Source organism: Parathielavia appendiculata (assembly GCF_033297405.1).
Source record: "Parathielavia appendiculata strain CBS 731.68 unplaced genomic scaffold N657scaffold_8, whole genome shotgun sequence".
NCBI classification, from domain to species: Eukaryota; Fungi; Ascomycota; class Sordariomycetes; order Sordariales; family Chaetomiaceae; genus Parathielavia; species Parathielavia appendiculata.
The window spans coordinates 1106041-1129361 of NW_026944227.1; the positions used below are offsets into that span (position 1 = coordinate 1106041).

At 56.8% G+C, this 23321-nt stretch overlaps 9 protein-coding genes across 9 annotated transcripts; 3 read left to right on the forward strand and 6 right to left on the reverse strand.

Annotated features, from left to right (window-relative positions):
• The first annotated feature begins 855 nt into the window (after positions 1-855).
• N657DRAFT_672687 (uncharacterized protein) lies at positions 856-2532 on the forward strand. The gene is made up of 2 exons (XM_062795649.1): positions 856-1429; positions 1508-2532. The coding sequence occupies exons 1-2, from the start codon at positions 971-973 to the stop codon at positions 2234-2236; spliced, it is 1188 nt and encodes a 395-aa protein (XP_062646691.1). The 5' UTR covers positions 856-970; the 3' UTR covers positions 2237-2532.
• Positions 2533-4280: 1748 nt separating this feature from the next.
• N657DRAFT_574833 (uncharacterized protein) lies at positions 4281-5168 on the reverse strand (the record flags this gene model as incomplete). The annotated part of the gene is made up of 1 exon (XM_062789055.1): positions 4281-5168. The coding sequence occupies one exon, from the start codon at positions 5166-5168 to the stop codon at positions 4281-4283; it is 888 nt and encodes a 295-aa protein (XP_062646692.1).
• A 223-nt stretch (positions 5169-5391) lies between these two features.
• On the reverse strand, positions 5392-6842 carry N657DRAFT_484784 (uncharacterized protein). The gene has a single exon (XM_062787601.1). The coding sequence runs from the start codon at positions 6342-6344 to the stop codon at positions 5616-5618; it is 729 nt and encodes a 242-aa protein (XP_062646693.1). The 5' UTR covers positions 6345-6842; the 3' UTR covers positions 5392-5615.
• Positions 6843-8115: 1273 nt separating this feature from the next.
• N657DRAFT_574646 (uncharacterized protein) lies at positions 8116-9895 on the reverse strand (the record flags this gene model as incomplete). The annotated part of the gene is made up of 2 exons (XM_062789043.1): positions 8116-8576; positions 8629-9895. 2 exons carry the CDS (start codon positions 9893-9895, stop codon positions 8116-8118), a joined length of 1728 nt encoding a protein of 575 aa, XP_062646694.1.
• A 501-nt stretch (positions 9896-10396) lies between these two features.
• Positions 10397-11401, reverse strand: N657DRAFT_598810 (uncharacterized protein; the record flags this gene model as incomplete). Its single annotated transcript, XM_062790049.1, has 2 exons — positions 10397-10945; positions 11090-11401. 2 exons carry the CDS (start codon positions 11399-11401, stop codon positions 10484-10486), a joined length of 774 nt encoding a protein of 257 aa, XP_062646695.1. The 3' UTR covers positions 10397-10483.
• A 746-nt stretch (positions 11402-12147) lies between these two features.
• N657DRAFT_485491 (histidine-phosphotransfer domain, HPT domain-containing protein) lies at positions 12148-13277 on the reverse strand. Its single transcript, XM_062787602.1, has 3 exons — positions 12892-13277; positions 12654-12838; positions 12148-12446 (listed from the first exon to the last, which is right to left on the reverse strand). The coding sequence occupies exons 1-3, from the start codon at positions 12910-12912 to the stop codon at positions 12191-12193; spliced, it is 462 nt and encodes a 153-aa protein (XP_062646696.1). The 5' UTR covers positions 12913-13277; the 3' UTR covers positions 12148-12190.
• A 2150-nt stretch (positions 13278-15427) lies between these two features.
• Positions 15428-16147, forward strand: N657DRAFT_484724 (uncharacterized protein). The gene has a single exon (XM_062787600.1). The coding sequence runs from the start codon at positions 15522-15524 to the stop codon at positions 15972-15974; it is 453 nt and encodes a 150-aa protein (XP_062646697.1). The 5' UTR covers positions 15428-15521; the 3' UTR covers positions 15975-16147.
• A 687-nt stretch (positions 16148-16834) lies between these two features.
• On the reverse strand, positions 16835-18464 carry N657DRAFT_691365 (uncharacterized protein). The gene has a single exon (XM_062797104.1). The coding sequence runs from the start codon at positions 18334-18336 to the stop codon at positions 17038-17040; it is 1299 nt and encodes a 432-aa protein (XP_062646698.1). The 5' UTR covers positions 18337-18464; the 3' UTR covers positions 16835-17037.
• A 612-nt stretch (positions 18465-19076) lies between these two features.
• N657DRAFT_621108 (IkappaB kinase complex, IKAP component) lies at positions 19077-23284 on the forward strand (the record flags this gene model as incomplete). The annotated part of the gene is made up of 5 exons (XM_062790609.1): positions 19077-19282; positions 19350-20320; positions 20371-21150; positions 21202-21544; positions 21595-23284. 5 exons carry the CDS (start codon positions 19077-19079, stop codon positions 23282-23284), a joined length of 3990 nt encoding a protein of 1329 aa, XP_062646699.1.
• Positions 23285-23321: the final 37 nt, after the last annotated feature.

Genomic DNA, 23321 nt, shown 5'->3' on the forward strand with positions numbered 1-23321 from the left:
TTGAAGCATGCCTCGGCAGGACCTGATAGACAAGGACGTGTGTTGTACTTGTACATACATGCAGAACTACGGCTAACAAAGATACGAACCGCATCACAGGACTGAATACGCCATTTCAGGACACCCAAAAACGCGGCGGCAGAAAAACGGCTTCGCTGCATCAGCCTCTCTGGCTCAACCTAAAACGGTTACTCGGGCTTGAGATTGTCGCGATGGTGGACATGTGTGGAATTGGAGACCTCGACCGTCAGAAGCTGGGGGAGGCCGGGGCAGTCTGTGGCGCGTGCCTACGAGTCCCGCCTTGAGTGGAGCCCCAAAGTCCTGCAGGACTTGATGCCAGCTAGATCAGGCAACAGATGCCACTCTGGCAATCAAGACACGGCGGGCCGGAACTGCGCAATGGAGTGAATGGACAAAAGAAGCATCGTTTTGCTAGAGGGCATTGCAACTCGCAAGCCCCGAAACTGAGGGCAGGGAATCGCAATCATTGGCTACCAGTTTGAGAGCACATGCGTGGACGGGGATTGGTTGATGCCGTTGAATGGAGGCCGTTCTTCTTGCTGCTGTTGTTGTTGCTGGTTGGCTGCACCTCATTCAGGTTCCAACAAACTCTAGGGTCAGAAACGTTGACAATGGTAGACGTTTTAAGAAGCCTTGGGTGGATCTATGCAGAGAGGCTGCAGTTTCAACGCTCCGCGGAGCCAGAGCGGGTCGGCTGCTCGCTGCGTTCGCCGTCAGGCTTGGCCTCGACCAGCTGTCACCGCCTCCCGCCAGCCGCACAAAACTTCCCCTGCAGCCAAAGCAGGATGTGGGTCCGTTGCAGGCTTCGGGACTGCTTCAACTTTTCAAAATCGCATTTGCGTGAGAGAAGCAGCAGCTTGGATACGGAGTACGCCGACAACAACCCTGACGCCCACCGCCGCCCTCTTCCCTCTTGAGTGAGGACTTTGCGCCACGATCGGCCGGCGTCATGGACAAGATCCTCCGGCGGGTGCGCATGGCCGAGCGCCAGGTTGCGCGGCGAGCCAAGCGCCGGCAAGAGCTCGCGTACGCTATTGAGAAGAGAAATCGCCTTCGGACAGTCCGCAATATGAGGGATCAGGCCGGCTACGAACTCAATACGGCCATCAAGGCCAGGCACGAAGATCTGGAGCTTGGCCCGCTCGCTCCGCGCCGCGACGTCAGCAAGCCCGACCCATTCGGCAACTACTGGGGCAGCATCTCGACCGACCGAGCCCTGCTCCAGACCACTCTCACCGATGAGCAGCGAGACGCCCGCGCCGCCTGGGCCGGCGGGTCGCAGTACCTCTGTCTCGCCCCGAATGACCGCGTTGTCATTACCGAGGGCCCCTACAAGGGCAAGATTTCGACCATTGCCCAGATCAACAAGGATAATATGACCGTTGAATTGGACGGCAACGTTGCCATTGTAGGTCTTGTGCCGTCCCTACTCGGGTAAGGTAGCTTTGAGTAATGATGGGACTTACTTACACGAAGTTCCGAACAGACAAACGCCAAGATCCCCTCGTTCCTGTCCCAAAAGGGCCAAGCCCCCGTCCAGCAGATCAAAGGGCGCATACCCATCTCCGCCATCAGGCTGGTACACCCGCTCCCTGACCCGATGACCGGCGTGACCCGCGACGTCATCATCCGTGAGCTCAAGCCCGTCGGGATAATCCACGATCGGCCGACTCGCAAGGTCTTCTACGGCCGCATGGTGCCGGGTCCGAACGTGCGCATCCCATGGCCGAAGCAAACACCAAAACAGTGGCCAGACCACGCATTCGACACACTTCGTCTCGAGGTCGAAGAGCGCACGTTTGTGCCGACGCTGCTGCGTCCGCCCATGCCAGAGACAGTCCTCGACGAGCTGCGCAACAAGTACTCCAAATTCCGCACGCGGCACATGCCCGAGTACGTCGCCGAAATTGAGGCGCGTGAGGCCGAGAAGAAGGCCCGCCAGAAAGGCGCCCGCGCCGGTGAAATGCTGCTGCCCGTGCAGGAGTACAACCGCAAGATGCGGGAACTGCGCCGCGAGCGCGGCCAGCCCGTGCTGTCGGAGGAGATGCTCGAGAAGATTGGCGAGGTCATCGCCAGGAACAGGATGGCCAGGTCGCACGGCGCTGCTACCCCAGCTGCGGAGGCCGAGGTGGACAAGGTCCAAAAAGCGGTCGAGGAGCTCTCGATCGCGGGAGATGCGCTGGGGACTACAGATGGGAAGCAGCCCAGGGCATGATGATGCACAGGGCTGCTCTTCCCCCGCTCTGGGTTTTCTGCCGAGGGCTCATATCTACCCCTTTCTGTGTGAGCTCATGTGAATGGGTTGCTGAAACAGGGGGATTGTATCATAGCTGCTACGACAGCAATCAGTGCTCCTTATTCCGTGTAACGATAATGTGGATATAGAGCATATACCATGGGATTTCCTGCCGCTTCCTCGACTAAGGCTGCCATCGTTGCCGTTCCGCAAGTCTTCGCGCAGGGAAAGCTCGCCATACCCAGCAGCCACATAAGCTTAGCCATCTGGTCTCCAGACAGCCGGCTGCGCAGCATGTGCCGGCATCCTCTCTTTCTCTCCCTTGGATCACCAGCTAGCCGAACTGAGAAAACGTGTCCAGTGAGAAATAAGGTAGTCCACACCAAGAGCGCCACGCCGTATGAGTCCTCCACACCCCTTTGCAGTCGGCAATAACAGCAACAGTCCTATCGTCGTCGTACCGGTAGCTAATTGGATAGCTCTAGACCCAAATTACTGGAACCACGACGCATTACCAACCAGTAGCAAACAGGACCAGAACCCCAGCTTCCCAACCAGAGTCAGCAACGCGTGGCTAGCACTGCCTCCTTCGTGTTACAAATAACAACACAGGTTCCCAAGTCTGGGTCGTAAGATACCGCTTGATTAGTCTGCAACCCGCAGGGCGTACAACACCCGCCAGAGTAGGGCGCCCACTGCCTGTGTAAGTCGAGGTGAGGCGAGCAGGCAGCACTGCAAACAGGCTGGGAACCTGGAAGGACAAGTGAACGGTAGCCTGACTCGGACAGCTGGGCGGCACAGCGCCATAGGGAACGGCATATGTTCAGTCCATATAGAAGACAAGAGAGCATTATCACCCAAGGTACCTAGACAACATATAGAGTACCTCGTAACTCTGACTTTGCCACCCAGGCAAACTTGACATAGATCAACAGAGTCGTGTCACCTGTTATTCGAGGCGCGTCAACGACGGAAAAACTCAGATATTCAAGCTCCTTTCCTCCCTCTTACCTTACCTCCTCTAGTCTTCTGGAAGACAGAACCACAAACATTGCTCTGTTATTCTTCCGGCAATGACTGTATTCTATACAGACAGTCCAGTCCTGTCGCCTATTTCGAACCACTGATGGAGCTCCTTCATTCTCCTCGCGCCAGTCATCAAAACGGCCCCTGAAATAGCTCCGCATATCCTCAGACTCCCACCAAGCGACCGACTTATACCAAAAGAACAACGTAACTAACAAATCGGCTGTCAAAGCCAGTCCACAAAGTGCTCAAGCCACAACCAATGACTGACTGCCTCTCGTCCAGGCATCTGTCGTGATCATCTCATATGTGCCGTCAGACGCAATTTGACCCCTCATCATCCAAACCTGCAGAGATGCCCGGGATGAATCGAAACACAAAACGCAGGAAATCAAACAGGGCTCCTGGCCTCCGCACAACGTTCCGAACCAAGATCAATCGAAACCGAAAATCTCGAAAAAAAAAAAAGAAAAAAAAAGAAGAAGAAGAAGAAAGAACTATGCAGCAGCGAATTCCTGCGTCAATATGACGTGCTGTCGTTCGTCCCAAGGGGCGTTTTCCCAAGGGGCATTTTCCCAAGGAGTTGGAAGTGGGGAAAGAAAGAGCAAACAAAGAGCTTCGAAAAGCAGAACAGCATCAACGACGATAGAAATTCAGCAGAACATAATAACACAGAAACCACACGGATCGATTCGGCCATCTTCGCTTGCGAGAGCCGCCCAACCGGACAGTCTTTGTCTCGGTCAGGCTGGGCCGGGGTTTGGAGCCCCGGAACCGAGTGCAAGACGTTGGTGGGGCAACGGGGCACAGCCCCGGGACGCGTCGCGTCTCGTCTGATATATTCCCCTTCCGCACCTCCATCTCCAAGCGGATTCTCATACTCCGGTCCCGCCTGCGACAGATATAAAGCCATCCTTTGCCAGCTCGATGGCGGTATGGTTCAATCTGCGCAAACCGCAATCAGGTGTGTCGTCAGCATATATTTTGAGTTCTCTTCTTATCGTCTTTTGCCGTGGTTGCGGCCTTGTCTCTCTCTTTGCCGGCGTCGTTCTTCTCTGTCCAAGTCGTGGTACTGTTGTCTCTCTCTGGGTGCCGCAGGCTGGTAGCCAATCGACGGTCGATGCAGCAACGACGAGGAATGAGAGCCAGGCAGTCGGAACGCAGCTGGTGTTTCGTCATACTCCATGGCCGCCTTATATTCTTCGGCACTCAGCAGGCCGTGGTGATACAAGTGTGCCACCATGTGGAGGTCGCGCCGCATGGCCCGGTTCGTCAAGCGATGATCGCTGAGAATGTGCCCCCTCACATGCTGCATGCGCTCCTCAAAGTTGGCGAAGCCGTCTTCGGGATAATGCCAGGCAACGAAGGGATGGTAGTCGCAGAACCAACACATGAGCTCCCGGGGGTAGGTATCCCTCAGGTGGTTTATGTGATGCTGGATCCAGCCGATTTCGTCGTCGAGGGAAAAGGTTGCGTGACAGTTCATAAGCCGGGCGAACTCGCACCACAAGATTTGATCAGGACGTCGAGGGGCGAAAGCTGGGTTGTCGAACAATCCCATGATCGGCACCCGAGGTCCGCCTAACGATGGCGCCGAGCTCTGTCCCGCCGAACTTGTCGCACCGTCCCGGCTGCTGAAAATGGAGGGCGGCGGGGCGGATCGCATGGTGAATTGCGAGGTTACGGTGGAAGCGGTCCGATATTCGGACTGCGCGTCGTCGTACTCTGAACCGTCACGTTCGCTCAGCTGATCGCTGCTTGTCACTGACGGCGCCCAGCGCGGGCCAATGCCAGAGCCGAGAGACGATGCTTGGCTGTGCGCATATTCCGGGGCGCGCAGGTTCCGGAGACTCCACGGCTCGTCCCGGTTGAAGCCGGACGCCATTACGATGTTGTTCTGATACGGTTGGCCAGTCGGTCGGAGTGCAGCTAGATGCCGCGGGGGAGGGGTGCGGTGGGCGTTGTTGGGGTTGGGGAGCGGCGCCGACCGGGGTTCGATCCTGCTGACACTCCGAACGATTGCGATCTGAATGTCGGACCAAACCCATGGCCCAACAAAGTCGCGAAAGAAGGACAGACGTCGCCGTGAAGGCAAGGAATGCGACGAGTGGAAACACTCGACTGGGCTGGTTTGGACTGTTTGGAATGGTGGTCGAGGCGTCCCAAGGACTGCGTATGCAGTATTTCTAGCTTGGGCAACCCGATGCCCAAGGGCTGGGAGGGCAGCGTCCAGCACTGGACGTGAATTACGAGCCCGAGGAACTGCGAAACTTTGCCGGTTTGGGGCAGAATGGAGGATGAAATTGGTACTTAATCCGGGACGGGGTCCGGTTTAAATGTCACGGTCCTGGTATCGAGGTGAGTCGCGGTTTCCCTTTGCCGTTCCTTCCCTTCTCTTGAACAAATCGGGTGTGGTTCTTCCCGCTATCGACCCTACATCCATCGGCCCGGCCCTCTGCCCGTCATCACACCGCACCCGCCTATTTTGGGTAGATTTTTCCTCCTGCTGCCCGATCCGACCATGTGCACGGATGCGGGCGCGACCGATGGTACGTTGTCCCATTTGCGCCAGCTCTCTGCACGCCATCCATTGCCGACCCACCGGAGTGTCGACACGAATTTGTTTCATGGCGATCGCAGTCGTCTCCAAGCTGCCGGATCCTGTGGACTCGAGTCCTCGCACCGCCGGCTCTGACCAATCCATGCCTCCCGTCACGGCGCACTTGCGCTGGTCCTCGAATACCCAATTCGCAAGACGTGACTCGGGGACTTTTGGTCGAGGCTCTGGCCATGCAGCTCGTCCGTCACTGACTGGCTGCCGCGGTTCCGGTCCCGCTACAAGCCGTCTCACAGGAATCGAAAGAAACCGGAAGAGGGCAAGTGTCCGTTGGCGGTTGCATGGAAACCACTCATCACGTCGACTCTCACCGTAACTGCGACCCAAGTTCGCGCCGCAATTCCGCTTCTCTGCCTCGGGACTTGTGCGCAGTCGCAGATCAAGTCGAGTGGACATGCCGTATAGGCGGCGCCGCGCTGAGCCTATCACCGGATGACACGCCATGTGAGTGCGCGATCACTCTGCTTGTGGAACGCAGAGTGAGGTTTAACATTTTGGCGGGCATCGGGCTATCGACTTCCCGCAATTGCGCACAGTGAACCGTGGTACCCCATGCACAATGGGATAAGGTAGCACTTGTCCTGCTCGAAGTTTTATACAACTGCGGGCTCAGCCGACTTGGCAAAAGAAGGTCGGTGGGTTAGCTCTCTGGCACAGCTTGATGGTCACGACCGCCGGTGATTTTGAGCCTCAATTCATCACCCAATCGGTTGTCCGACAGAACCGGCGGAGCTGATAGCGGACCATTCAGAGTATGGACAAGTCCGCGAAGCTTCCCAGCTCCCAGTCCACCGACCATGGCTGGAGGCGGTTGCGCTATTAAGGTGGCACAGCAGCAAAGATTGCTAGGTGTTCATCCCCCTTGGGTAATGGTGGCCGACATCAACACATCTGTCGTCCCAGAGGCTGCATGAACCAGCCGATCTGCAACTCAGCTTCTGGTTCGCTTCGGTGGGCAACTGTGTGCTCGACGTTGCTTCAATGTACTTCGACTGCGCAAGTTGTTAGAAGGGGTAGTCGAGAGGATGATTATTACATGTTACATGATTTTGGGATGTACTAACAGCTTGGATGGAGCGGTACTTGCGCGTGCTGCCTCGCGTACACAGTAAAAAAAAAGGAGGTGCTGCCTTCCCGGAACTCAGCCAGTGCAGACCGCGCGTTTACGTCACAGTGCTTACGAGCAGAGCTCGCTCACTTCTGACCCGTCTTTGACCTATCATCGGCACTTCAGGAGTTCAGGGGATTCACCGCTCTCGACAGAGGACAGTTACATAGATAGAGATAGACTGGCAGCGCTGAGCGTACCTAATAGATGCATCTCAGAGCGTCTAACGGGCAGCCGCCAAGTCATCGGTTTGTTCCGTGTCAATGACAACGTACACGAACCTGGAAGCTATCAGAGCCAACCGGCACTTGCAATCGGGTGCTAGCTCCAAAGCCACATGCTCTAACCCGGTGTCCTCGTGGCTAGCAACATCTTCTGTTCATGGCCGTTGTAAGAATGAGTCGCTTATGAGACGGCCAAAAAAGTGCAGCTCTCCTCCACAGCACATCGAGGTAGTCGATGAGCATCGCAGTCAGCTGATCCGGAGAAGACCCGGCCTCGTGGCGAGCGACGGACCTGGGCTGCACCAGATGGCCGTGTCAGCAATGCAAGCCACTCAGGACCCGTGCAGATGCTGGCTGTGGCGGTCGTCGACAAGCGGTATGTCGTGGCTCGAAGGGAATGGTCACCTTCTCTGACACCATGTTTGGAAGCTCGACAATGGCTTGACATGCAATGTGCTCTCCTGATCACGCTTACACATAGTCCTCCCTTGTGAACACCAATTCCGGAGAGTGGAGGGGAGTTGGAGGCTCTGCCATGCCAATGAGCTTCCGGTCTTGCCGATTTACGCTTAGCCATGCATGCGCTGCAACCCTCTAGCATCAACGCCAGATTCCTGCACCTATCGACCGGAAAGTATGCTGATTGGAGAACACTGACGAGCCCCAAGTTTGAAATTGTATCTGCGGCCGGGCTTCAAGTCGAAGTGTTGGGATCACACAGCGGCCGTAAAGGTTGACACGCTTCCGCTTCAGGGGACAATGGCAACGTCAGAGTGCTGGGGAAAGTCCCTGTCATCTCCTCCGCCTGCTCCAGAGGGAAATGCAGGCACCGGACGTTGTGTGGTACAACAGCCAACCCCTTGCCTTCATCTACCCCGACGCTTCACTCCGGACTGCAGAGCACCTTGACCTTGGATATGACATTGCGGTACTGCAAATGCCCGCCACTCTCATCGCCCCGTTTGATGATGCCCGGGAACGTGACGCAGCAGATCTCGCGGTCTGCGAGGCTGTCTTCGTCCTCGCCACCAATATCTTCCATGATCTCAGGATCAAACATGGTCCGTTGATGCGGGAGGATCTCGGGCATTTCGACTTTGAAGACGGCCTTTTGCACTGCCAACAGCCGCGAGAGCTCAATCGCGCTGGTGACGAGGGCTTGGAGTCCTTGGTCTCGCGATTCACTTGATTTCGTGTTTGTGATTGCGTCCAGGAGGCTACTGACCTTGGATACAACCATGTCGACGATGGCGGCTGTTCCTGTCTGTAGCTTCTCGCCGGCATCTCTCTTAACGATCGTCAGGGTGAGAGACCGCCACTGGTTTATCGACTCGGGTGATGCTACTAGATTGTCAGCCTCCCAGTTGTCGATGTAAGGGCTGAACGATCTCACCACACGAGGAGAGGAACACCTCGACCTGTTTGATCTGCGCCGCCACATCGGCCGGAAGCCCCACGAAGTAGGCGTTAAACACGAGTTCCACAAGCACCCGCGACACGAGCGACTGAAGCAAATGGATTCTGGAGGCCGAAGCCAGGTCTTCGTACATGGGCACTAGACGCGCCAACTCCGATATCGCATCCTCATCGGCGCCCGAGAGATCTGCTACCGTCAGTCCGCCACTCAATCGCAAACCAGCGCCAGGGCCAGAGCAGTACTCACCAACCCTCGCCCGCCTGAAGTTTACCAGCACCCAATTTTGCAGCCTATTCCCCAGCCTCGCCATCCCCTCCCCAAACACTTCATCGCTCGTCTGCGCTTCCCCGTGCGCCCTCGTACTCACACTGACCCATTCCTTCAGCCCCCGGACCTGCGCCCTAACCTCTCTGAGCTCCTGCTCCCTCTGCTCAAGCACATCCCTCGTCCGGGCCCACGCCGCCCTCGCCTCCCGTAGCTCCTCCTCCCGCTCCCGTTCCCGTTCCCGCTCACCGCCACCCTCCCCATCTCCAACTCCAACAACCCCCTGCTGATGCGGCCGTGACGGCGGAAATGGCGGCTGGTGTTGCAACGAGAGAATGACAGTAGCCACCTGCTTTTCCAGCGCGGCGCATTTTCCCTGCCAGTACGCCGCCGTCTCGCTCTCGGCGCTGCTCAGCTTGTCCAGCTCGCGATGGAACTCGGACTCCATGAGGGCGAGCTCGCTCTCAAGAGAGGCGATGCGCAGGTCCTTTTCGCGGAGGGCGCCTTGGAGGGCTGTTGCGAGGGGGGTGGTGGATGCCGGGGAGGCGGAGCTGGAGGTGGCTGTTGCGATTTGTGTGGGTCCCTCTACTCTTGCTCCTGCTCCTGCTCCTGAAACTCCTGAACCTATCTGTCCTATTTGGTTTGTGGCTGGGGACGGGGAGCGGCTGGTGGTGGTGCTTGGTCGGGTAACAAGGCCGCCCAGGCGGGGACTCGGGACGGCGCCGATTGGGTCTCTGGAGGTGGTGTTGTTGCGCGGATTATCGGGGGTCGGGGAGGAGGTGCCGCTGAGGGCGGCTCGAGGGGGAGGGGCGATGTAGGTGTTGCTGCTGCCGGGGGCGGTGGTAGTGTTACTGGTGGCGACGGTGCGGGACGGACGTGGAGGTGAGCGTGCCCCGCTGATGCTGCCGCTGGCGCCTTTGGGCCCGGTGCCTCCAGGAGGAGGACGGCGTTTTGCCGGTGAGCTCATATCTTTGCGTGGCATGAGCGGCGTAGTGTTATTCTGCGGCATTTGGGGGTTTCGTTCGTATGTTCTCAAGAACGCTGAGTTAGCTGACGGGGTTGACGTCGTCGAGATCACGCTGCATCGTAATATGCACCGGCCTGCGAAATAATAAACTCTCGTTCGACGTCGCTGACCAATTCGAAGGCAGACTGTATTGCAGCTGCCTGGACGACTGCAAATGGCGGCAGGTTCGGCGTCAGACGAACCAGGCTGCGGCGTTGCCGGTCAGCTCACATGGGGCTCACCTCAGCCTCGTCAGTCCAATCTGGTGGAGGCAGGGTGCTGATTCAGGTGCACCAACAAACTTGAATGGATGCGGGGGTGGCCCGAGCTCTGCCTATTTAGTGGACCCACGCCCCTGTGCTCAACCTGAAGACCACCCAACATCATTGACCGCATGTCTCGACGGGACGGAATTGTCAATAGGCAACGGAAGAACGTTGGTAGTACAAGTGACAAGGACGTGATTGATCTCCTACTATGGTAGGCATATTGGTTGGAACTCGTTGAGATCTACCGTAAGTGACTGGATGTAGATATATGGAATCTTCACACGCCTGTTGCAGACTAAAACTCGACCTCAGCCTCAACCTCATACGCCTCATCCTCCTGCCCGTCTACAACCACTTTTTTCGCGCCCATCCTACATATGGCCACCCTTTCGACCGGCACATTCTCCATCCATACTTGATCTTCATAACGGTCAATAATCCCCGTAGCATCAAAGACCAGACGATCCCACTTCTTGTCTCCCCTACCGCCCCTGCCACCTCTCCCTCGATCATTACTTGCCCCATCCCGCTTATTGCCCTTGACATACACGGTATTGACGAGGGTGGCGTGCAAGAGCAGCGGCCGGCCCTCATCCTCCATTATCTCGGCCTCCCTAAACGCTGCCCTGACCTTCTCACAGAACGCTTGTAGCAGACCATGCTGATCCACCGGCGGCGCGTAGAGCACAGTCGCTCGGGCAGCAGGCTGCATGGACGCCAGCCCGCGTAGGGTGATCTTGATGCCTTCTTCTGCTTCCTCGGGTTCCGTATCTCCTCCCTCTCCACCCTGTTCCACGGCACCTCCTACTTCACCCGCCACAGATTGCACTACCCCCATCTCAGCCCACTCCGTCCCAGTCCCGAGCATGTTCCCCTGAATCCCCTCCCCCCTCCCTATCACCCCTTTCCATTCCCTCCGAACACCCCGCCAAATCTCACCTACTTTCAACCCTAAAAGCACTTCCCTTGCCCTCGCAAGCTTCCCCTCGCCTTCCTCCCCGCGGGGAAAGCTCAGCACGCCCAGGGTGAGATGCAGCGTCCCAACGGGGCGGATCGCGTCGGGCGGTGCGTCGAAGCCGCCCTGGGCGCGCGGCGAGCAGATGTCGCTTCGGAAAGCGGAGAGGGAGGCGGTGAGTTGCGGGCGCGAGTGGGCTGTCACGAGGGGGATGCAGAGGAAGTGGGTTGGCATTGTCTTGGAAGGTTTCAACGGCATGTTTGCTATCTCTCTTCTTTTATTTCTTTCAGGCTTTGTTGATCGACGACCGTTCTATGTTGCGAATTGGTCTCAGGAGGTTCTGCCCTGGGCTTGGTTGGGGATGTGACCCCTGAGTGCGGTATCGTGTGGTAGTCGAGAGCAAAGAAGTGTCGTGGACGACCCAGTCTGATGGGATGTGACGATACTCTGACTGGACGTGGTCTGTGCTCATATGTTCGTGCCTAACTCGAGAGGCGGAGAAACGGTGGTAATTGACGAAAGACTGAACACATCCACATCCATTCATTCCCTGCTCTATCAGAATGGACCCCGAGCTCGTAGACATCGCATCGTCAAATGATGGGCGAGGCCACAGCCAACAAACCGCAGCTACCTTGACCACAGACAGGCTCAAAAAACAGCCAAGGCATCACACAAGGCTCCCTCAGGCCCTGGTAGACCAGGCTGTCCTCTCTGCAAGCCGCCCTGAGCTCTTTGCAATGCCGTTCGATAAGCCATACAGCAGGTCTCTTGAGAAGTTCCCCTTCTGCATCTGCCGGTATCTGGACTTCAAGATCAATTGTTCAAGTTGCTTCTGCATTACCTCCTTCTCCATGAAGCAAACCCGCCTTGCTGCTGGTCATCCTCCACGGAATTTGCATCCTGCCCTACTAACGAAAACAACAACCGTTTCTCGCTGCTGCGGACCCGATCGCATGTAAGTCGGAGAGAAGAATAGGGGGCTGCTGTAACCATCGGAAGAACCGATGCAACATGACGGTTGAAAGCTCATGACACCATCCCCCATTACTCGGTCTGACTGAAGAACTTTTTCATGACCTTTTCTAGCTTCGCCGTGTCGGCCTGAACCGTAGAGAGAGCCTCGGCGATCCTCTTAAGGCACACCGCCGGATCGGTCTCGGGGGTGCCGTCCACGTTCAATTGGTGGCCATATTGCTGGATAATCTGGCAACCATCTCTAATCTTGTTGAACCCGAGAGTAGCGGAAGAACCCTTAAGGAAGTGGCCGAGGCTAGACAGAGACTCCAGATTTTTGGCGTTCCTGGGGATTTCCATGTGAACCGTCAGTCTAACGCTGTTCATCTCGTGTCCTCTGCGTTCCCATAACCCGAAGAGCAGGGAGAAGCCAATGGAACTCGATTAGTGTGATTGCATGACCCTAAGGGAACGAAGTATGGTCCACCGGGCAATCAAAGAAACAAGGAGCCAAGACAGATAGGCTGCGAAACCGGGCGAGGATAGCACTTACAGCGCTTCCTGCATCTTCGCGAAGGTCTCTTCTGCTTGTTCGAAGAAGTTCAAAACCAGCGGGGCGCTGAAGTCGCGATCCTCCTCACTTTCGTCCATTTCGAGGATCTGCGAGAAGAGCTCATTATCGACGTCGTCTCCAAACTCGGGCATGTCGTCGATCTCTTGTTCGTCCTGTCGCAACGACTTGTTCCCACAGTTAGCAACCCGCTGCAACCTTACGCCTTGATGCAACAGACCCTATCGTCAATCCCTCGCATAATTGCAGACGTGGCGCACGATGGGCCGCCCTGAAGTGAAGGAGTGTGATGGGAGGGAAGCAGGGGGTTGCTGCTTGAATCGATAAAGCAAGGAACGGAGGTTAACGGGGCAGAGAGAGACAGAATGACTGAAGGCAGTAGAGAGAGAATGAACGAGAATAGTTCTCAGAAGCGAGATCGGGTGCACCACGGCCGCAGCCACACTTGCCGAGTTCCTTGCACTTTTCTCTCCAGTACCCGGAACCCTGTGTACACTGGAGAAAGGCGCTGTGTGCTACAACTCCGGATTGTAGACAGGCACGGTAGCCGTTGAGTGTCTTCGTGTGGTGGTGTATTGATGGTGGGGGGCGGAGTGCGTGTACGGCAACGCTCACCGTAACCGATGAGAACGAGACGGGCATCGCGGGGTAAGGAAGATGGGCAACGCTGCTGAATCGATGTCGAGAAAGGCTTACAGGAACTTGTGGCTATCGATGTGTGGGAGAGCACGGACACTGATCACTGGCAGAGAGGCTCCAAACGGAGGAAGGCCACCAGCGTCCTCAGCGTTCAGATCCAACGTCCGCGGGCAAGGGTGAAGGTTCGCAGGAGTCTGATGATCTGCGTGTCAATCGAGGCCAGCGACTCGGGAAGCCGAGTAGAAGTGGGGTCCAACCTGACAACGGAAACCAGAAAGGGGATGTAGAAGAGGCGTGAGGTGGTCTCTTAGGCAAAGGCCTCTCAGGACGTCAATGTTAGTTATTCGCAGCAAACGTGGGTTGCTGTATCGCGTGCGAAGTTTTGTGGCAGAGGGGAGGGGCAGATCAACCGGCCTGGAGGGGACAAACTCACCACCGAGGAAAGACGCCCAGAGACGGGAGTGGAAGGTTGAGCACAGTGGGGAGGTCAATGGGGTTTTAGGATTGCCGCTCGCCTGTCCCTTGTGTGGGAAATAATGCACCAAGCAACCTGGAAGATGCCACTTTCACCAATAGCGGAGAAAGGGCAGTGATGGAAATCACAAGTTCACAAGTTTCTGAACCAGTGCCGCGATTTATTTCAATTATTGAACCCCATACCTAAGCTCAGTCAGGCGGCGCTATCTGCACTCGAAGAAACCTGGGTACCTGAACATAAAAATCTCTATTGTCAGCCCACATTTCAATTTTGATCAGAGCTTTGACTATGTCCATCCGGCCGCTTGGAGTGCCTTGAAGAGTGCTCCAGCGCTCAAACATCTTGGCAACGGGATGAAGGAGCTGCTTTATTGTTGTTGCCTACCTTAGTTCTCGAGTTGTGTGCCTGTACCTTTCCTACAGGGGATACGGAGGGAGTTTCACTACCGTTCTGGGCTGTGACGTAAACTCTCCCGCTAACTGACACAGGACCCCTATCTGTACGTCGAGTACAAGTACAATACTCCGTACACGGTATGAGTCAACAGTCATTGATGCTTTTCCTACAGCTTACCTGTTTTGATGCTTTCACGTCGACTTGAGATATGGCAAAGTCGTCTCTCGTCTATATCCGCAGACTTCTAGATGTACTCAAGTACGTTGTTATGCCCATTCCAACCGGGTGAGGCAGATTGACTTCTTCACTGGTGCGCATTTACGACATCATTATGTCAGTGATGAGGCATCGCTCAAACGGTGCGATCCCGGCGGCCAGAAGCCCCGCCTCGGAGAGCACAATCCCGTCAGCAGAGCACGACCACCACGTTATCTCGACGTACCTGTGGATTCGGGCTTCATCGGTTAGGCGCATTCTACACATGCGTATGCTCTGGAAGTATTGGAACCGCTGATCTTAGATCCATGAAACGTCTGCTCGAGACCTTGCTACCTCGCTTCCCTCGAACCCGTTTTTCCCGTCGAACTTTTGGCAAATTCTTATCAACATAATTGAACCGTCTCGTGGAGCAACATTTCGCCCCAGCCGTCTCAAGCTCATGACGTAAATTGCCCAGCTTGTTCCTGTTGGCGGATACAATGTGCTACCAAACCGACGGGAGCTATTCAAAATTCCCAGTATATTTGTTGGCACAGCGCCGGATTTCATGCAGGCCTACGGATACATCATAGTCCTACCACAGTCTAAAGGCACGACCGATTTCACGCAGCTAATATTGCTGGCATTTCTTATTATCGTGTCAGATATCAGCAGAAACCAGGGCCGCCTTGCCGACAGTGCCCGGCCTGTTGCGATCGACGGGCACGACGTATTTTGTTGGGATCACACGGCGACAGACACAGCCTGCAGCATGCAGGTAGCCCGCACTCCCAAATGTCAAGGCCCCGAGTACTATATTCAACGATCGTCAAACCACGGAAAACCCCGTCTATACCGCTTTCAAGTAAAGCACTGCAGGACGAAGAGAGACAACCTTGAGACGAACCGAAGGGCAGCCCCTATTCTGGAGAGGGAACCTGTATTCGGTTAGCCGAGCATGGTGTTCGGGGCTCAAGTCCGCCAAGCCCAAACTTTGGACCCTGCGCCCAGTGTGCAGGAGCTTGGCAAATCGCTGATTGGACTTCCATTGGCTTGAGTGGAGCAGCAGCACCAGTTCATCTGTTCCCCGACGTCATTCCGCGTTTTGTCGTCATTGCAAGCACAAGTTTCTGTGGCCCATGCATGCAGGGACTCTGACTAACCACAGAGGACTGGCTCATGAGCCTTTACACTGCGGGTGTGAGAATTTCCGCTTAACAACAGGAGAGAGAAGGGGAGATACTATTCATCTGTCGAGAGACTTTTGCCATTTTTCCTTTTGTAGAGTTGGAGGGATGAAATTCAGGGTCCATGGACGATCCAAATGCTCATTGGCTACCAAGGTCGGATTTGGATTATGCTGCGATGTTGGTGGGGACACCTCCCATCGAGGAGTGGTTTCTTGGAAGAAGATTGCTTCTTCCACTGACGGCTGCAGCGTGTGTGCGCTGGTCGGCGTTGCGCAATTGACCGGATATCGGCACGCCGTCAGCGGCCATCGAAACGGAGCGAAGATCTCGCCGTTACCCATCATCCGTCGAATACCCGAACCAGACCCCCGTCAGCCCAGAATCCCTGGCGAAGTTCAGTAAGTAGGTGGATGCAAGAGTTGTCCACCGCCGGCCCGGCGCCTGGGCAATGCTCAGGTAGTCGGAGATGGAGCAACCCCCCCGAGAAAGGGCCCGTTCGCCTCCAAGACTCCTCCAAGACGCCCACCTTGGGAGGGGAAAGAAGCTTTTCTCATAGTTTAACACTATTGCCGAATGGTCCGCTCGCAGGCCTCTTGTGCTGTGGTTGAAGACAATTCTATGAAGAAACCGCACCGCATTCCGAGCAACAGAGCCAGTCCAAACCCCGGAAGGCTCTCCATCTCCAATGGTAGAACGAGCAACCAAACAATGTCCTGTTCTCCCTCACCGGTCTCACAACAACACCCGCCATGACCTCTTCACCGTTTCTTCCACCCGGCGCCCCTTTTCGCCGGAGCGGCGCGATACCCAAAATGCCACCGACCTGCATGACTGGCTTGCATAGTACCACTTTCAAAAACCTGTTTTTGTGCCCTAAACCCGCCTGTCGTTTGTTCCACCTCGCCCGCCTCTCCCCGCCGCCGGTTGAGGATATCCACAGGCCAGAAAGTTCGAGACCTTCTGGAGGGGTAGAGACACAGCTGGCTTTTGCCTAATCCACCCTAGTGAAGGGGTATGGAACGCGTCGATCCGGCTTCGCCCTGTGGGAAAGGGAGCGAAGGGTCCCGCCTGACCTGAAGAGTACCACGATAGGCATGTACTGTACGTATATCATTGGTAAGATGGCGGAATGGTCCACGTTTTGGGCGGCACCGGCCAGGCCCCATGATACCGGATTCACGGACTACACTACGGATTACTACTGCTGGGGCACACAGTAAAGTCCCGAAACGGAAGGTCCGCAATCCGAAGGGTAAGGGTAAGCGGGTATTACGACTGTGAATTGTACCATCATTACTAATAACGCGGGTTCTAAACCGACGATGATAAGGCTTCAGACCGAGTAACAATTCTGGCCCTGTCCCAACATCAAGCGCTTCAACCGCTGTGTTGGGGTGGAAGGCCGGTTCAGACCGCAGCGGTATGAAAAGATGCTGCAGCGACAGTCCAGGGCAGCCATGCGAGGCTACCTAAACAGGGCATTCCCAGCCACAGAAAGGAGCCACGACACATCGCGCCATAGACCCCCGTTTTCATCGGGCGGCGGATCGTTGGTGGCATCCAGCGGCGTGATGGTGCACTCCTGGAGCCTCAGTTCGCTCGCCGCTCGCCTCTTTCGCCGTTCCTCCTCCAAACGCCGCTCCAGCTCATAGGGATCCACCTCCCCGCCGTATTCGTCCTCCTCCTCGTCCTCGTCGTCGTCCTCTGCCAAATCTGATCGGGCTTCACCCACCATCAAGCTGGCAACCCACGGCCAAAACCGCCCCTGCTCCTTCACCATTTTTCTCAGATATTCCTTGTCAACCACCACCCTCTCCTCATCCTCGTCCTCCTCTTGCAGGCCCTCAAGCCGCTCGTTCAGATTCACAAAATCCGGCCCGTCCCCGTCGCACTCTCCGCCGTTCACTTCCTCCTCCTCCTCCCCGGTCCCATAGAAAAATTGATCCACCTCCCACTGACTCGCCCCAGAGCCCTTCCCAAAGTAGAACTGGAGCCCCTCGACCGTGCCGTCGATCCTGGCAAACGCCGCCCTCTGCCGCGGCGTCACGCTGCCCGGCTTGCAAACCGGGCCGGGCACGTACCCAGACCTAGATTCAGACCCAACAGCCCCATTATCCCGACTGTGTCTCCTCGACACCGGCGGAGAACCCACTGACGACAACGAGGACGGCGACGTCGGGCTAGTAGTGGCAGACGACAGCGGCGGCAGGTAGGCCTTACGCTCGTAAGGGTCCTCGCGGGGACGCTGCGAGTAGGGCGCCGCGCGGGTGGGAGGGAGGTCGGTTGCCGCGGTGCCGCTACTGAGGGTGGCGCCGAGGGCGGAGCGCAGGCTGGCTGTGCTGCCGTTCGCCTCACGGGCGGCCGTCGAAATTTTGGTTCCGAGGTGAGTGTAGAATGCGAGGTTCTCGGGGTCGAAGAGGCTGCTGCTGCGGCGGCTGCTTTGGAGGCTGCTGCTGCGGCGGCTGCTTTGGCGGCTGCTGCGGTTGCGGTGGCGGGCGGCGGTGGTGGGTGTGGTTGCTGTTGTGGAGGTGGTGCTGGTCGCGGTGCGGCGGGCGGCAGGTGGGCAGGAGGCGGTGGTTAGATGGCTGGTAGACTTGCTCCTTCTGGAGAGGTCGAGGGACGGAGGAGGCGGGTTACGGCGGCTCGCTGTTTTTGGGGCGTAGTGTTCATCGAAGTAGCCGGAGGCCCTGCGGGTGGCTACATACTCTTTGCCACGAAGGTAACGCTCCGCTGGGACGTCATCCGGTTTACAAATTGAGTCCATTGCGATGTTTCTTGCAGGGATTGAATGACGGTGAGTAAGTGGTGAGAAGAGATTGTGACCTTGAGGCAGTGGACAGAGCCCACACCGTGGGATGACACAATTAAGTAGTTTTACGGTTTGCAAGTGCCCAGCAAAGCTCTGGCACTTGTCAAGTTGACGAAGAGCTGCAGGTGTGCACTCAATTCATCCTTGCTGCACCTCAACGCGTCTGACATGGATAACTCGCTCCGATTCGTTGCATTTACAGATTGGTGGAGGAGGTGGGGCCTGTCAACGACCAGAATGGCCCTAGCTTACTCCAGGTAACTGAAACTTTGTTCTTGGGAAATTTTTCTCGGTCCAGCCCTGATGAGCTTGTATCCGGTACTTCAGTCCAGAGGAGTTAGTGCTCTCCCGCTTTTGACATGGCATTCTCATCTGGAATTGTCGAAGGGCTTGATATCCAGTCAGAACAACGCTGAAGTGCTTCAGTTTCTCTGACCTGGCACGTCCATATCACACAGGTCCGTTGCTACAGACGAGTGGGAAAGGGACACAATCAGATCTAGAACCTGGAATTTTGCCACTTTGTTTTCTGCTTATCGAATTCTCACCACAACCCCACCCACGAAGCGCCGACCATTCCCGAACGAAGGCACTTTTTACGTTATCATGATGATTTAAACCGACCACACAACATCAAAATCTGTCTTGGATCACTGTGGTACTCGACAAGGTTTCCGAGTCGCGAACCGGCTGAGATGCGGAACTTGCGCAACATCGGGCACGGCGTCTGCCGAATCCCGAACTCATCCTCGGCCCCAGCCACGGCACCTCCCGTCTCGGCTTTATGCTGGGATGTCGCCCGAGACGAGGTGATTATCGCATGCGGGCCAGCTGCGGGAGACGCCCGTATAGAGCTGCTTCGGGTTGCAAAACATGTCCACAGCCCGTCTCCATCACAATTGTAAGATCTGATCAACTCATCCATGTGCGAAGATGTTTCAAGGTCCTAATACCTAGACATGCAATAGACAGTCCACAAGCATCGCAATATGGGACGCTTCAAATCCGAACCCAGATGGGGAGGCGGACGCCATCAGGGACATTCACTACTTCAGCGACACGCTGACCACATGTGTCATCATGGCCGGCGGCGACATCGTCACCGTCACCGAGAACGATGAGGCCACTGCTGTGCAGGGCGAGGCCCATGTTGAGATCGTAGGCACTTTGTCGCCGTCCATCGCCGCTGCGCGCTGGTCTCCGGATGAGGAGCTGCTGGTCATCGCTACCGGAGACGCCAAGCTGCTGTTCATGAGCCGCAGCTTCGACGTCATTGCCGGAGTCGGGCTCTCTGCCGAGGATCTGAAGCTCTCCAGGCACGTCTCCGTCGGCTGGGGAAAGAAGGAGACACAGTTTCAAGGGAGGGGCGCCAGAGCCAAGGCCCTCCGAGATCCCACCATCCCGGAGAAGGTCGACGAGGGCACACCGAGCTCCCACGATGACGGTCGCTGCACCGTCAGCTGGAGGGGAGACGGCGCCTTTGTTGCGGTCAACTTCCTCCAGGAAGGCGTGCGTCGCGTCATCCGAGTCTATAACCGCGATGGTGAGCTGGACAGCGTCAGCGAACCTGTTGATGGTCTGGAAGGCAGCCTTAGTTGGCGGCCCGAAGGCAACCTGATTGCTGGTGTTCAACGCCTCCCTGACCGCGTGGATGTGGCCTTCTTTGAGAGGAATGGTTTGCGCCACGGACAGTTCACTCTTCGCACCCCTGTCGGTGAGCCCGATGTTGAAGACATTGCGCTGGAGTGGAACTCGGATTCAACCGTCCTTGCCGTCATCCTGAAAGACCGAATCCAGTTGTGGACCATGGGCAATTACCATTGGTACTTGAAGCAGGAGATTCTATGCGCACAGCTGGATGATCCCACGCCCCAATACCAGAGGCCGCTCTTCTCATGGCACGCGGAGAAATCGCTGCTTCTTGCTGCGGCCACTCGTGGTGAGTATTTATGTGTTCCCGTATCTGGCTTTGTCTGACATGCCGTCTAGCCAAGGTGCTCGTGAACGAATATGCCCTCACCGTTTCAAGAGGGCCAACCAGGGCTCCACACGATTACGGCGTTGTAGCCGTCATCGACGGGCAAGTCATCAAGTACACGCCCTTCCGGACCTGTAATGTACCGCCCCCTATGGCCATGTGCGAGCTCGAAGTCGAGTCTCCTGTCATCGACGTAGTCTTCTCCACCGACTGCACCTCGATGGCCGTTTTGCACCGAGTTGGTGTCAGTTTCTTCGCGCTTGAGGCCAATAGTTCTCGCCTTCCCAGGCCACGGTTCGTGGCTCTGGCGGCACTTGGGAAAGCAGGGCCTCAAACCTACGAAGAGTCTCTGCTTCAGATTGCCTTTTCAGGGCCAAGTGAGGTTCAAGTTTTGCAGATGGCGGACGACCTCGAGTTGCTGCGGTATGACTTTAGCTTGGAGACATCGAAGTGGCTCAGGACGGATACAAGCGTCGTTGCAACAATTTTCTCGCCCGGCTCAGACGGTCTTGAAGGAGTGGTGGCCCAGCATGTATCTGGGAAGCTCAGTTCTATTGCTAACGGGGAGTCCTCGCCCCTACCGGTGCACTTCCCCACGTTCCTACCCTGGACCAGCTGCGTCGTGCATAACGACGAGTTCCTAGGGTTCGGCTTGTCGAGGAACGGACACCTGTATGCAAACTCCCGACAGCTTACCAAGAATTGCACATCGTTCCTCGTTACCGATAATCACCTCATCTTCACGACAAGCAACCATTTGGTCAAGTTTGTTCATCTGGCCCCTGAGCAAGGTGGGTGTCTCATCCGGTATGCTTGTAGAACTCCTGTCCTGACCACTTCAGACCTCGATGTGCCGCCAGATGATCCGGAAAAAGACGAGCGGTGCCGGAGCATCGAACGAGGCGGGCGGCTCGTCACCGCCATCCCGTCCAAGATGAGCCTGGTGCTGCAGATGCCGCGGGGTAATCTCGAGACAATCTACCCTCGAGCGATGGTCTTAGCTGGTATCAGGAGGCTAGTCGAGCAAAAGGACTACGGCTCTGCCTTTGCAACTTGCCGCACCCAGCGCGTAGACATGAACATCCTATTCGACCACCGTCCCGAGCAATTCTTGGACAACGTCGGCTTATTCCTTGAGCAAGTCAAAGACCCGGCCAATATTGACCTGTTTTTGTCGACGCTGAAGTACGTTGACTCCGTCAAGAAACTCGGAGTTCCTTGCTGACTGGTTCCAGGGAAGAGGATGTGACCCAAACAATGTACAGAGACACCAAGATGACTGCCGGCCAACCGCCCTCCGACCCCAAACCTGCGGCTAAGCCGGGCAAAATCAATACCATCTGTGACGCTGTCTTGCAGAAACTCCGTATCCAGAAGAAGGGCAACCTCCAAAACATCATCACCGCTCATGTCTGCAAGAACCCGCCGGCCCTAGACGATGGCTTGCGGGTTGTTGCCGAGCTGATGCAGGAGGACGAGGCGCTGGCAGATCGCGCCGTCGAGCACATCTGCTTCCTGGCTGATGTGAACAAACTCTATGACCATGCCTTGGGGTTGTATAACCTTGATCTCACCCTTCTGGTAGCTCAGCAATCCCAATGCGACCCGCGGGAGTACCTACCGTTCGTCCAGGAACTCCACAAGATGCCAATGCTGAAGCGGCAGTTCACCATTGACGACAAGCTCGAACATTGGGAGAAGGCACTGGACCACCTGAAGGCACTGAACAACTTTGAAGACGTTAAGAACTACGTCGTCAAACATAAGCTCTACCAGTACGCGCTGGGCCTCTACCGCCACGAGGAGCAGCATCACCAGGCCATCACCGACCTCTTCGCCGCGTACCTCAAATCCACTTCCCAGTTCAAGGAGGCTGGCCTGGCCTACGAGTCCCTTGGCAACTACCCGGACGCGACGGACTGCTATCTCAAAGCCGGCGCGACCTGCTGGCGCGAATGCCTCTACGCCGCTCAGCAACAATCCCCGCCGCTCAGCAACGCCAAACTCTCCGAAATCGCCACCGCCCTCGCCGACGCCCTACGCGAAGCCAAAGACTACGCGGCTGCCGCAACAATCCATCTCGACTACCTCTCCTCGGTCGAGTCATCCATCCAGCACCTCTGCAAAGGTTACCTCTTCGCCGACGCCCTGCGCCTCGTGGCCCTGCACAACCGCCCGGACCTCCTTCCCACAGTCATCGACGCGGGCCTTGCCGAGGTCTTCTCCAGCAGCACCGAGTTTCTCGCCGACTGCAAGGAGCAGCTCAAGGCCCAGGTCCCGCGCATCGCCGAGCTGCGGCGCAAAGCCATCGAGGACCCGCTCGCGTTTTACGAGGGGGAGAACCCCTTGGGCGCCCGCGCCGCTGCGGGAGGAGCCGAAATCCCCGACGACGTGTCCATCGCCGCTAGTTCCCGCATCAGCACGTCCGCCAGCCTGTTCACCCGCTACACGGGCAAGGCGGGCAGCGTCGGGACCGTGGGGAGCAACGTCTCGCGCGCGACGAGCAAGAACCGCCGGAGGGAGGAGAAGAAGCGCGCGCGGGGCAGGAAGGGGACCGTCTACGAGGAGGAGTACCTCGTCAACTCGGTGCGGCGGCTCGTGGAGAGGGTGGAGGCGGCCAAGCCGGAGGTCGAGAGGCTTGTTTTTGGACTGGTCAGGCGCGGGATGCAGGAGCGGGCGAGGGCGGTGGAGGAGTTGATGGGGCAGGTTGTGGAGGGCTGCAGGAAGGCTGTTGACGAGGTGTGGCCTGCTGGGCAGAGAGAGGAGGAGGAGGCCACGCGGGATCCGGAGGCCGAGGGGTATAGGCCTGGTGGCGGTGACGGGGTGTTGTATGACAGCTTGGAGGCTATGAGGTCGAGGCAGACGCCGCCAGTTGTAGGGGGGTTTGAGAGGCTGTCGTTGCTTGGGAAGGGAAGGTCCGGCTAGGGCTAGGAGGGAGCATCTTGGGTGAGGTAAAAGCGTT

What these genes read in the sequence shown, in the direction of transcription:
- N657DRAFT_672687 (XM_062795649.1), top strand. Translation starts at nt 971, where the DNA reads ATGGACAAGATCCTCCGGCGGGTGCGCATGGCCGAGCGCCAGGTTGCG. An exon ending in TGGACGGCAACGTTGCCATT is followed by an intron (nt 1,430 to 1,507) that starts GTAGGTCTTGTG and finishes AGTTCCGAACAG; the next exon opens with ACAAACGCCAAGATCCCCTC.
- N657DRAFT_484784 (XM_062787601.1), bottom strand. Translation starts at nt 6,344, where the DNA reads ATGGCGTGTCATCCGGTGATAGGCTCAGCGCGGCGCCGCCTATACGGC.
- N657DRAFT_485491 (XM_062787602.1), bottom strand. Translation starts at nt 12,912, where the DNA reads ATGCGAGGGATTGACGATAGG. An exon ending in TGCGAGGGATTGACGATAGG is followed by an intron (nt 12,839 to 12,891) that starts GTCTGTTGCATC and finishes TGTGGGAACAAG; the next exon opens with TCGTTGCGACAGGACGAACA. An exon ending in GCGAAGATGCAGGAAGCGCT is followed by an intron (nt 12,447 to 12,653) that starts GTAAGTGCTATC and finishes GGAAATCCCCAG; the next exon opens with GAACGCCAAAAATCTGGAGT.
- N657DRAFT_484724 (XM_062787600.1), top strand. Translation starts at nt 15,522, where the DNA reads ATGCATGCAGGGACTCTGACTAACCACAGAGGACTGGCTCATGAGCCT.
- N657DRAFT_691365 (XM_062797104.1), bottom strand. Translation starts at nt 18,336, where the DNA reads ATGGACTCAATTTGTAAACCGGATGACGTCCCAGCGGAGCGTTACCTT.